Source organism: Pecten maximus, chromosome 8 (assembly GCF_902652985.1).
Source record: "Pecten maximus chromosome 8, xPecMax1.1, whole genome shotgun sequence".
NCBI classification, from domain to species: domain Eukaryota; kingdom Metazoa; phylum Mollusca; class Bivalvia; order Pectinida; family Pectinidae; genus Pecten; species Pecten maximus.
Window position 1 is genome coordinate 40653173 of NC_047022.1, and position 13727 is coordinate 40666899.

At 39.0% G+C, this 13727-nt stretch overlaps 1 protein-coding gene across 1 annotated transcript in view; it reads left to right on the forward strand.

Moving 5' to 3' along the window:
* The window catches only part of LOC117333520 (small G protein signaling modulator 1-like), a gene marked incomplete in the record, with an annotated part of 119687 nt that overhangs the window by 76356 nt on the left and 29604 nt on the right, over positions 1–13727 (forward strand). Inside the window, 3 exon segments of the mRNA XM_033892843.1 lie at positions 2396–2550; positions 6491–6652; positions 9215–9345. Of these exon segments, the coding sequence (XP_033748734.1) occupies positions 2396–2550; positions 6491–6652; positions 9215–9345 (448 nt within the window).

The following is a 13727-nucleotide window of genomic DNA, read 5'->3' on the forward strand; positions in this document are numbered from 1 at the left end:
TGTATATGTACGGGAGTATATCAGAGACCCGTGTATATGTACGGGAGTATATCAGAGACCCGAGTATATGTACGGGAGTATATCACAGACCCGTGTATATGTACGGGAGTATATCAGAGACCCGTGTATATGTACGGGAGTATATCAGACCCATGTATATGTACGGGAGTATATCAGAGACCCGTGTATATGTACGGGAGTATATCAGAGACCCGTGTATATGTACGGGAGTATATCAGAGACCCGTGTATATGTACGGGAGTATATCAGAGACCCGTGTATATGTACGGGAGTATATCAGACCCGTGTATATGTACGGGAGTATATCAGACCCGTGTATATGTACGGGAGTATATCAGACCCGTGTATATGTACGGGAGTATATCAGAGACCTGTGTATATGTACGGGAGTATATCAGAGACCCGTGTATATGTACGGGAGTATATCAGACCCGTGTATATGTACGGGAGTATATCAGAGACCCGTATATATGTACGGGAGTATATCAGAGACCCGTGTATATGTACGGGAGTATATCAGACCCGTGTATATGTACGGGAGTATATCAGAGACCGGTGTATATGTACGGGAGTATATCAGAGACCCGTGTATATGTACGGGAGTATATCAGAGACCCGTGTATATGTACGGGAGTATATGAGACCCATGTATATGTACGGGAGTATATCAGAGACCTGTGTATATGTACGGGAGTATATCAGACCCGTGTATATGTACGGGAGTATATCAGAGACCTGTGTATATGTACGGGAGTATATCAGACCCGTGTATATGTACGGGAGTATATCAGAGACCCGTGTATATGTACGGGAGTATATCAGACCCGTGTATATGTACGGGAGTATATCAGACCCGTGTATATGTACGGGAGTATATCAGACCTGTGTATATGTACAGGAGTATATCAGAGACCCGAGTATATGTACGGGAGTATATATAGAGACCTGTGTATATGTACGGGAGTATATCAGAGACCGGTGTATATGTACGGGAGTATATCAGAGACCCGTGTATATGTACGGGAGTATATCAGAGACCCGTGTATATGTACGGGAGTATATCAGACCCGTGTATATGTACGGGAGTATATCAGACCCGTGTATATGTACGGGAGTATATCAGACCCGTGTATATGTACGGGAGTATATCAGAGACCCGTGTATATGTACGGGAGTATATCAGAGACCCGTGTATATGTACGGGAGTATATCAGACCCGTGTATATGTACGGGAGTATATCAGACCCGTGTATATGTACGGGAGTATATCAGAGACCCTTGTATATGTACGGGAGTATATCAGAGACCTGTGTATATGTACGGGAGTATATCAGAGACCTGTGTATATGTACGGGAGTATATCAGACCCGTGTATATGTACGGGAGTATATCAGAGACCCGTGTATATGTACGGGAGTATATCAGAGACCCGTGTATATGTACGGGAGTATATCAGACCCGTGTATATGTACGGGAGTATATCACAGACCCGTGTATATGTACGGGAGTATATCAGAGACCCGTGTATGTGTACGGGAGTATATCAGAGACCCTCGTATATGTACGGGAGTATATCAGAGACCTGTGTATATGTACGGGAGTATATCAGACCCATGTATATGTACGGGAGTATATCAGACCCGTGTATATGTACGGGAGTATATCAGAGACCCTCGTATATGTACGGGAGTATATCAGAGACCCGTGTATGTGTACGGGAGTATATCAGACCCATGTATATGTACGGGAGTATATCAGAGACCGGTGTATATGTACGGGAGTATATCAGAGACCCGTGTATATGTACGGGAGTATATCAGAGACCCGTGTATGTGTACGGGAGTATATCAGAGACCCTCGTATATGTACGGGAGTATATCAGAGACCTGTGTATATGTACGGGAGTATATCAGAGACCGGTGTATATGTACGGGAGTATATCAGAGACCCGTGTATATGTACGGGAGTATATCAGAGACCTGTGTATATGTACGGCAGTATATCAGAGACCCGTGTATATGTACGGGAGTATATCAGACCTGTGTATATGTACGGGAGTATATCAGAGACCCGTGTATATGTACGGGAGTATATCAGACCCGTGTATATGTATGGGAGTATATCAGGGGCCTGAGGGGCAGGGCCAAAATGGGTAAATATAGCTACATTGATATTAACGACTTCTTCTCTGAAACCAAGCAAAGGATATTGCTCCTATTTGCCTAGTGGCATCACTATGGGGTGGGGATTCAAAATTGTACAAATGATAGGGCTGACCCCCCAGGGGCCTGAGGGGTGGGGCTAAATGTGGTCAATTGGGCTTTATTGATATAAACGACTTCTTCTCTGTAATATAATGGTGTGTTGTGTTTAGTTGGGCCTTGTGCACTGGACTACACTAAAATGAAGACTTTAGATCATTACTGGACTGACCCTCCAGCTGACGAGCTTGTACAGAGACACAGAATCCACTCCAGTACAAACCACTTGACAGCAGGACCCGGCTCACCGAAACGCCCAGGACTTCAGGTATTGGTCACAAACGATGAAAGGTCAGAATTTAAGAGAATGTTGAAATATGACAATGTCAAGAGAAATGATGTGTACTGCATCAACTGATTTGTAACACATCTATCAAATCATCCAGAAACTGATATTGTAGTGTCATTTATCCTGCTAAACTATCTTTATTTGGTGATTAAAGGTTGCAGATACAAGAGGCCCAGAGGGTCTGTATCACTCACCAGGATATTTCAGTGATCATCACAAAACACTTTTTAAACGAACATTAATGTTCGGTTATTGCCATCAAGAACTGGACTGAGAAATATGACCATATTTGGTAACCACATTCACCAATACGCCATCTACTGTCTGTTTCAATGAAATATGGCTGCCCCCATTGCCTTACGCTTCAAATAATTTACTTGCAAAAACATCTTCGTTTTATATAGTAGTTTTACCGAAAAGGTTGAAATGTATTCAGTAGATGTTTTCAAGATGCCTACGATTTGAGAAATGCATAACGCTAGCGAAATGAGAAGACTAAATGAACCTGAACTTTGCGAATAACTCCAGGTCAATATATTTATGTAAACAACTATTGCGCAGGCGCATTCGTCTCCGAATGTTTAGAAAGTTTTGCTCATTCCAAAACGGCTGACATTAGATAGCATAGGTCTGCAAATTTGTCCGCGATTTACTTAAATGTGTAATATATATATTCTAGAATGTTACATCATTATCAACTAGGTGTGTATTTCTATAATTTAGAGAAAGAAATATATTAATGACGGCATACGAGGCGATACATTGTATCATACTATAGGTTACTGTACGTGTTTGCGAGAAAGAACTGTACATATGTATAGGCTTACAATTAGGTGGCATTTGTGGTCAGGGTGACTGGTCATAGCGTTCAAGTTGTCATCGATTTCCATATACCATTTTCCTTTGACGAAAATGACCCAATAAATCAAATGCAAATGATAATATCTTGTTATGTGCACGGGATTGCTTGTTGTAGGCGATACTTGGAACGTATTTACTGTTGTAAGGGAGGTAACTGCAAGATTACGGAAATCAAAAATAAACCAATTTGATTGGTCGATTCTTCCTTCACTATGGCATGGGGTATACAATCGAAGTGACAGATAACTACGGCAATATTCAGATGATATCAACAATAACATTTTTGGATACGTGTGGTTGGCAGTTGTTGTCATGTTTAAAATGAACAATTATATAGCTTGTTTTTATTTCGGCAAAGACGAGAATATTTACTGAAACGGACCACACGTGAAGCGGACTTGAAATACCGAAACGAAGAAAAATGGGGCTTAATTATAATATAAATTGGCATTATTTTCAGAGGATTGACCAAAATATATGTTCTACAATGCCTGATTGTATCATATATAAAATATTAGAGGTTTATTTGACCGAATTTTAAATTAATTATTCATTTGCGAATCGCGGCCCGATTGTCGTTAGGCCTAGAGTTGAATTACCGAAATGGCCGATAGTGGACTCAAAATCGACATTTTTACGAGAATTTTTTTTCATTTACCTGAAAGTATTTTGAAATAATTTGTAAAATCCCGAATTCACGACCAAATTTTCGATTGCGACGAACTACTGAGACGGTGTTAAGTTCATGCTAATTAAATCTGATTAAAATCAGCTGTTACATGGCTACGTTTACTATGCACTACGTCTACTAGGTAAATTTTTTTAAAGACGGAAATCCGGATTATCTAAAAACAAATGCAAAAATATTTGTGATATTCACTTAATTTGATATTCAGCCGTTAATTGTTATCTGTAGTTTGATAACTTCTGATATATTGTGATTGATACTCTATATAATATTGATGTTGAACTTGTGTTATTTTTCAAACAAATTTATTTTAATAATTTGTTAATTTAGAATTTTCATCAAGTCATGATCAAGACTTGAAATTCTCACTACACCATACTTCAAACACAGAGTAATCGATGAATTGATAAACTGAAAATTGAAGTCAAGCAAATGAGTTAATATTTACCTTAAATATTTTTTCAATATACAACAAATGTTCAGATGACTATTTGTGCCATATGCTGTTACAAGATTTCAGTTACAATTCTAAAATTGAATTAGTATGTAAATATATGTTATCCTGTCAATATCCACAAAGCGAGTGTAGTCTACTGTACTCAAAGTCATGCCAGTAGATAGCGGTACATATACTTACTGCTTACATCTAGTGCTTACTTGTGTGAACTATTAATCAATAACAAAATGGTTCATATATTTCTATATATGACTTCAAAAATTATGTGGTGTCTGAAGATCTGAATGAAGTGAATAAACGATGTATTAAATTATTTTTATGAAATATTGAAGTCACAGATCATTCTCTTTTTTAAAATATTGATTTCAGGTCCATTTTGGTAATTCAAATATGACGGCAATCAGGCCTCGAATGGCGAATGATTACAAAAATTTTGAATACGTCTCGGTCAAATAAACCCCTAATATTTTACATATGATTAATTTTGACATTGGAGAACATATAATTGTGTCCATTCTCTAATATAAGCACTGGTAGAAAGTACAGAATAGAGCTTGATAAATATATAATCAAAATTACTAATTACCCCGGTAAATATAACATTTTACGTAAACCTCCCATGGCTGATGGTGAACTTAAACTTGCAAATCTCCTGTGTCATTCCAATTTTGATATGTGTAAATATATACACGTACGGTATATATATAGATATAGATATGGAATGATTCAGAAATTTGCATACAGTTATGGAATCTTATAACACCCCGAAAACTGTTCTCTCCACATAAAGGATGTGATTTGTGCAATTACATTGATGAACTGTGTGGTTCACTATGATTGGATGGTCAACATTGGAAAGGGACAATAAATAGGGAATGTGTCATCCCATCGAATGGACTGTAACCTTTATCAGCTTTGAAGTTGAAAATGAAGCTTGAAGTTTTCTTTTCCTGTTTGCTGAATTATTTGATGAAGATAGTCTTTATATGGTTGTTATTCTTTATCACATTGTGTACAATACTGTAATTATACCAGAAGTATATCTTCTCATATAAAGATTTATTAACATCAAATGATTCCTGAACAAAAGGAGTCAAGTTTTTTTGTTTTGAAGTACCATACATGCTTGAGTACATGCAGTTTCAATAGGATACATTCCTAATCCGGGCCTTGATTACCAGCTCTGGTTTTGGTTTTCAGTAGTTCTGTATGTGTGTTTCATCATATTAAGTTGAAATATGCAAAACTAACGATGGAACTAGCCTAAATTTAGTGCATATTAGAAGTTGTCATCAATAAGGTCACAGAGTCCTGTCTGTATTATAACTGATGATGCCTTCCCGAAAGAAAGAAGACATATTTTATTTTAATCCATCCAAGATAGATCAACAAACTTCCAATTTCAACCAGGACCTTACAGAAATATGCATGTGTTCAATCATATCAGAACAGCTGCAAGCATTTAAAATAATTTGCAATTAATTCCTAAACCAATATCAGTAAATTTATCGACTTTAAACTTAGAAGATTACTGATTTTGCATTAAACAATAATGTTCGTTTACAGTACTTCCAGTACTTTGATTAAGTAATGTTACAAATATTTTCAGGATCTACCTCTTAATACCATACATGGAAGTGAACACTTTCTTTTAACAAACATTTTATCTTTCTCCTTCCAAGATGCAGTTGAAAGAACATTCAACTGTAATGACCAATTCTGACTTCTCCATGAGTTCCACCCTTTGTCCATTGAGGATGTAAACAATCCTTCTGACCCTGGAGGGTATAGACTATATCGTTATTGTTATGATATTAGAGTACCATAATGATACATGTATTTAACTTAAAGGGTAAGCCACAAGTTCCATGTAGATGTAAGGTATGTAGTGAGAAGTGTGTGGTTTGTTACAGACACCTAACCTGGATGTGTTACAGGTGCGACGTAACACCAGTTCCAGTAGTGAGGAGAGTTCCAAAAGTTTCCATCTGTCAGCAAAAGACTATGTCGAGAGTCTCCATCAGAACTCTAAAACTACATTATTGTACGGCAAAAACAATGTCCTGGTGCAGCCGGTAAGTCAACCTATACCTGTGTATATTTCTGTTTTTGTACAGACAGTACTTCTGTCTGTCCTGTGTATATTTCTGTTTTTGTACAGACAGTACTTCTGTCTGTCCTGTGTATATTTCTGTTTTTGTACAGACAGTACTTCTGTCTGTCCTGTGTATATTTCTGTTTTTGTACAGACAGTACTTCTGTCTGTCCTGTGTATATTTCTGTTTTTGTACAGACAGTACTTCTGTCTGTCCTGTGTATATTTCTGTTTTTGTACAGACAATATACTTCTGTATATATTTCTGTTTTTGTATAGACAATACTTCTGTATATATTTCTGTTTTTGTATAGACAATACTTCTGTATATATTTCTGTTTTTGTATAGACAATACTCCTGTATATATTTCTGTTTTTGTACAGACAGTACTTCTGTCTGTCCTGTGTATATTTCTGTTTTTGTACAGACAATACTTCTGTATATATTTCTGTTTTTGTATAGACAATACTTCTGTCTGTCCTGTGTATATTTCTGTTTTTGTATAGACAATACTTCTGTCTGTCCTGTGTATATTTCTGTTTTTGTACAGACAATATACTTCTGTCTGTCCTGTTTATATTTCTGTTTTTGTACAGACAATACTTCTATATATATTTCTGTTTTGGTACAGACAATACTTCTATATATATTTCTGTTTTTGTATAGACAATACTCCTGTATATATTTCTGTTTTTGTACAGACAATACTTCTGTCTGTCCTGTGTATATTTCTGTTTTTGTACAGACAATACTTCTGTATATATTTCTGTTTTTGTATAGACAATACTTCTGTCTGTCCTGTGTATATTTCTGTTTTTGTATAGACAATACTTCTGTCTGTCCTGTGTATATTTCTGTTTTTGTACAGACAATATACTTCTGTCTGTCCTGTTTATATTTCTGTTTTTGTACAGACAATACTTCTATATATATTTCTGTTTTTGTACAGACAATACTTCTATATATATTTCTGTTTTGGTACAGACAATACTTCTATATTTATTTCTGTTTTGGTACAGACAATACTTCTGTATATATTTCTGCTTTTGTACAGACAATACTTCTGTACATATTTCTGTTTTTGTACAGACAATACTTCTGTATATATTTCTGTTTTGGTACAGACAATACTTCTATATATATTTCTGTTTTTGTACAGACAATACTTCTGTATATATTTCTGCTTTTGTACAGACAATACTTCTGTACATATTTCTGTTTTTGTACAGACAATACTTCTGTATATATTTCTGTTTTGGTACAGACAATACTTCTATATATATTTCTGTTTTGGTACAGACAATACTTCTATATATATTTCTGTTTTTGTACAGACAATACTTCTGTATATATTTCTGTTTTGGTACAGACAATACTTCTGTCCTGCGTATATTTCTGTATTAACACTTAATTGTCCTCTCATCGGTCATGTCAAAGTTTGAGGCTATGAGATAAAGAAGCTAAGCAGTCTGAATTAGGAATCTGTTTGCACACTGCTTTTAATTTGTGTAAAAAAACAACAACAACAGTACAATCAATGTTGTATAAAAAACAACCAAAAAAACCCCAAAAAAACCAGTACAGTCAATGTTTACAATCAAGGAGAGAAAAAAAACAACCAGTACAATGAATGTGGTTTTAAATGTTCAAGGACAAGTGTTAGATAGTTTTAAACTTTCATTTCCTTCCTGTCATATGGCATCAATAATTCTACAGTTGTCTGGCACACAACCAAAGATGTACATTTTGTATTCTCAATTGATTTCTTGAAGTCCATTTTTGTCCATCTTCATGAATTAACAATTTATTTACATCTTCAACATTTTTGTTTAAAACTGCGCAACCAAAAATCATGGTTGATGTTGAAGTTTGATTGTCCAAAGGGTGAGCATTACCCAGAGTTGGCCATACAAATACTCACTAAATATTAACATCTGTATCTAAGTTTTAAAAGAATCCAGTAGATATTTCTATAATCCAGAGACTGTATATTAGGATTTATTAGGATAATTAATGGATGCAGGCTGGAAGCCTCTATATCCATATCAACGATATATGTACGTAAAATAAATAAATGATTGATTTCCAGTATATCAATTGCTATGTTTCCTCAATATATCTTAAAATGTTACTTTAAAATGAATATTTTTCCAGTGTTTATCTAGCATTACTTCAAAGTTGTATACAGTATCTGCATCTATAATATGTTGCGACAAATTATTCCATACATCTATTATTCTGTTACTGAAGAAATTCTTTCTTAATTCTAGATTACAACGTTTCTTAAAAATTTTCTCAGTGACCCCTCGTCCTACTAGAACTGTCCATTTGGAAAAAGTTCTCAGTTACTCTATAATCATAAAGTTTTTTAACTACATGTATTTTAAAAACATTGATAATGTCCCCTCTAGTTCTCCGATTTTGTTGTAAAGTTGGAAGATATACATGAACATGTTAACCTGTGAATATGGCTCTAATGGGCTTCATGTATTAGTAGAATCAATCTTATACCACTGTGTTTATGTTTCTTGAATTGATCAGAAGGAAGATGTGGAGGCGTTAGCAGGCTATCTGTCTCTACACCAATCTGCTATGGGACTGACAATCATGTGGACACCTAACCAGCTGATGAATGGCTGCTGTGAGGAAGAGAGTGATGAAAAAGACAGAAGGTAAGGAAAGGGATGGGATGGAGGTTATAGGTATGAGGGGAACAGGGGGGAATTAGGTAGTACTGGCGAGGAGGGGGCAGAGGAAGAGGGTCAGGGTAGAGGTATGGAGGAACAGAGGGAGATTTAGGTAGTACTGGAGGGGGGGGGGGGGGGGGGGGTGCAGAGGGTCAGGGTAGAGGTATGGGGGAACAGGGGGAGATTTAGGTAGTACTGGGGGGGGGGGGGGGGGGCAGAGGGTCAGGGTAGAGGTATGGGGGAACAGGGGGAGATTTAGGTAGTACTGGGGGGGGGGGGCAGAGGAAGAGGGTCAGGGTAGAGGTATGGAGGAACAGGGGGAGATTTAGGTAGTACTGGGGAGGAGGGGGCAGAGGAAGAGGGTCAGGGTAGAGGTATGGGGGAACAGGGGGGGAATTAGGTAGTACTGGGGGGGGGGGGGGCAGAGGAAGAGGGTCAGGGTAGAGGTATGGAGGAACAGGGGGAGATTTAGGTAGTACTGGGGGGGGGGGAGGGCAGAGGAAGAGGGTCAGGGTAGAGGTATGGAGGAACAGGGGGAGATTTAGGTAGTACTGGGGAGGAGGGGGCAGAGGAAGAGGGTCAGGGTAGAGGTATGGGGGGAACAGAGGGAGATTTAGGTAGTACTGGGGGGGGGGGGGGGCAGAGGAAGAGGGTCAGGGTAGAGGTATGGGGGGAACAGAGGGAGATTTAGGTAGTACTGGGGGAGGAGGGGGGACTGAGAGAGAGGGTAGGGGGTAGAGGTATGGGGGAGCAGAGGGAGAATTAGGTAGTATTTTAGGGGGGGGGGCTGAGGGAAAGGGTAGGGGGTAGAGGCATGAGGGAGCAGAGGGAGATTTATTACAGGTAAGGAGAGGACTGAAGGAGAGGGCAGTGGATAGAGGTATGGGGAGCAGAGGGAGATTTATTACAGGTAAGGAGGGGACTGGGATTTAGTATTGGTATAGAGGGGACTGAGGGAGAGGGCAGTGGGTAGAGGTATGGAGGAACAGAGAGAGATTTAGTATTGGTAAGGAGGGCAGTGGGTAGAGGTATGGAGGAACAGAGAGAGATTTAGTATTGGTAAGGAGGGCAGTGGGTAGAGGTATGGAGGAACAGAGAGAGATTTAGTATTGGTAAGGAGGGCAGTGGGTAGAAGTATGGAGGAACAGAGAGAGATTTAGTATTGGTAAGGAGGGCAGTGGGTAGAGGTATGGAGGAACAGAGAGAGATTTAGTATTGGTAAGGAGGGCAGTGGGTAGAGGTATGGAGGAACAGAGAGAGATTTAGTATTGGTAAGGAGGGCAGTGGGTAGAGGTATGGAGGAACAGAGAGAGATTTAGTATTGGTAAGGAGGGCAGTGGGTAGAGGTATGGAGGAACAGAGAGAGATTTAGTATTGGTAAGGAGGGCAGTGGGTAGAAGTATGGAGGAACAGAGAGAGATTTAGTATTGGTAAGGAGGGCAGTGGGTAGAGGTATGGAGGAACAGAGAGAGATTTAGTATTGGTAAGGAGGGCAGTGGGTAGAGGTATGGAGGAACAGAGAGAGATTTAGTATTGGTAAGGAGGGCAGTGGGTAGAGGTATGGAGGAACAGACAGAGATTTAGTATTGGTAAGGAGGGCAGTGGGTAGAGGTATGGAGGAACAGAGGGAGATTTAGTATTGGTAAGGAGGGCAGTGGGTAGAGGTATGGAGGAACAAAGAGAGATTTAGTATTGGTAAGGAGGGCAGTGGGTAGAGGTATGGAGGAACAGAGGGAGATTTAGTATTGGTAAGGAGGGCAGTGGGTAGAGGTATGGAGGAACAGAGAGAGATTTAGTATTGGTAAGGAGGGCAGTGGTATGGAGGAACAGAGAGAGATTTAGTATTGGTAAGGAGGGCAGTGGTATGGAGGAACAGAGGGAGATTTAGTATTGGTAAGGAGGGCAGTGGGTAAAGGTATGGAGGAACAGAGAGAGATTTAGTATTGGTAAGGAGGGCAGTGGGTAGAGGTATGGAGGAACAGAGAGAGATTTAGTATTGGTAAGGAGGGCAGTGGGTAGAGGTATGGAGGAACAGAGAGAGATTTAGTATTGGTAAGGAGGGCAGTGGGTAGAGGTATGGAGGAACAGAGAGAGATTTAGTATTGGTAAGGAGGGCAGTGGGTAGAGGTATGGAGGAACAAAGAGAGATTTAGTATTGGTAAGGAGGGCAGTGGGTAGAGGTATGGAGGAACAGAGGGAGATTTAGTATTGGTAAGGAGGGCAGTGGGTAGAGGTATGGAGGAACAAAGAGAGATTTAGTATTGGTAAGGAGGGCAGTGGGTAGAGGTATGGAGGAACAGAGAGAGATTTAGTATTGGTAAGGAGGGCAGTGGTATGGAGGAACAGAGAGAGATTTAGTATTGGTAAGGAGGGCAGTGGGTAGAGGTATGGAGGAACAGAGAGAGATTTAGTATTGGTAAGGAGGGCAGTGGGTAGAGGTATGGAGGAACAGAGAGATTTAGTATTGGTAAGGAGGGCAGTGGGTAGAGGTATGGAGGAACAGAGAGAGATTTAGTATTGGTAAGGAGGGCAGTGGGTAGAGGTATGGAGGAACAGAGAGAGAGATTGGGGTAGAATTGGTAAGGAGGGCAGTGGGTAAAGGTATGGGGGAACAGAGAGAGAGATTGGGGTAGAATTGGTAAGGAGGGCAGTGGGTAAAGGTATGGGGGTACAGAGAGAGATTTAGTATTGGTAAGGAGGGCAGTGGGTAGAGGTATGGAGGAACAAAGAGAGATTTAGTATTGGTAAGGAGGGCAGTGGGTAGAGGTATGGAGGAACAGAGAGAGATTTAGTATTGGTAAGGAGGGCAGTGGGTAGAGGTATGGAGGAACAGAGAGAGATTTAGTATTGGTAAGGAAGGCAGTGGGTAGAGGTATGGAGGAACAGAGAGAGAGATTGGGGTAGAATTGGTAAGGAGGGCAGTGGGTAAAGGTATGGGGGTACAGAGAGAGATTTAGTATTGGTAAGGAGGGCAGTGGGTAGAGGTATGGAGGAACAGAGAGAGATTTAGGTAGTACTGGGGAGGAGGGGGCAGAGGAAGAGGGTCAGGGTAGAGGTATGGAGGAACAGAGAGAGAGATTGGGGTAGAATTGGTAAGGAGGGTACTGGTGGAGAGGGTAGGAAAGGGACAAACGAGAAACAAGAGGGAACCAGAGGGATGAACAGGGATACACATCAATCATAAACCAGAGTAAACATTCAATTGCTTTAGGATTTTAAGAAAATGATCACAACTTTTCTTAGGTTCCTTGTCAGATAAAATTTTATTGTAATTGATGTCATATTCAGTTTGTATAACTTTATGTAACAGAAACTTTCATTTTTATTTAGTTTTGTTTTGGTGTTTGCTTACTTTTGAGAGTTTTGTATCATTTGTTATTTCCTTTGTTTGTTGTATCCTGTGTTACAGCCGAACTACCCGCAAGTCACTATACAAATACACACTCACTCGCTATGTGTATTGCAAGGTTCAGTAAGTGTACATTTGGAGTGGTCTCCCTTGAATATTTTGTTAAATGGAATGATATCCTTGTCTGTTAATTGTGCATTTCCAGTCCATAAATGTATCCTTAAAGGAAACTGCCTTGTAGAACCTTGCTAGATATTTTGGTGTATAAATGCTGCTAAACATTTTATACTTTGATGGAATGAAGAAACAGTTACAAATGTATTATATTTGGTTAAAGTTATGTTTAAGTTTTGTTTTCTCATAAAAAATGGATGAAAAGAAAAATATATAAGTCAGGTTTTATTATTTTGATTTTGTAAAATTTTCACACCAAGATATTTTATGTACATGTAACTGTTGATACCCTATCATCTTCATACCAGCAGCTTAATGCTAGGTAGTAACTAGGCTAACACAGTGAAATTGTGCCATATAGTGTTGGAGTGTTTGTGATTCGCCATATACCTTCTACTGACATTATCAATACTATTATCCTGATATTGACAAGTAAATTACAAAGAGTCTGTATTAGCTTACAGTTATACATGTGTTATGTAAGGAATATATAGAACACTGTGTAGGTTTTAGTCAATGAAGTTTAAAACATGTACACCTCTAGTACCCTACCACAGAGTAGGTTTTAGTCACTGAAGTTTAAAACATGTACCTCTCTAGTACCCTACCACAGTGTAGGTTTTAGTCACCGAAGTTTAAAACATGTACACCTCTAGTACCCTACCACAGTGTAGGTTTTAGTCACTGAAGTTTAAAACACATGTACCCCTCTAGTACCCTACCACAGTGTAGGTTTTAGTCATTGAAGTTTAAAACATGTACCCCTCTAGTACCTACCACAGTGTAGGTTTTAGTCACTGAAGTTTAAAACATGTACCCCTCTAGTACCTACCCTGAGTTTACA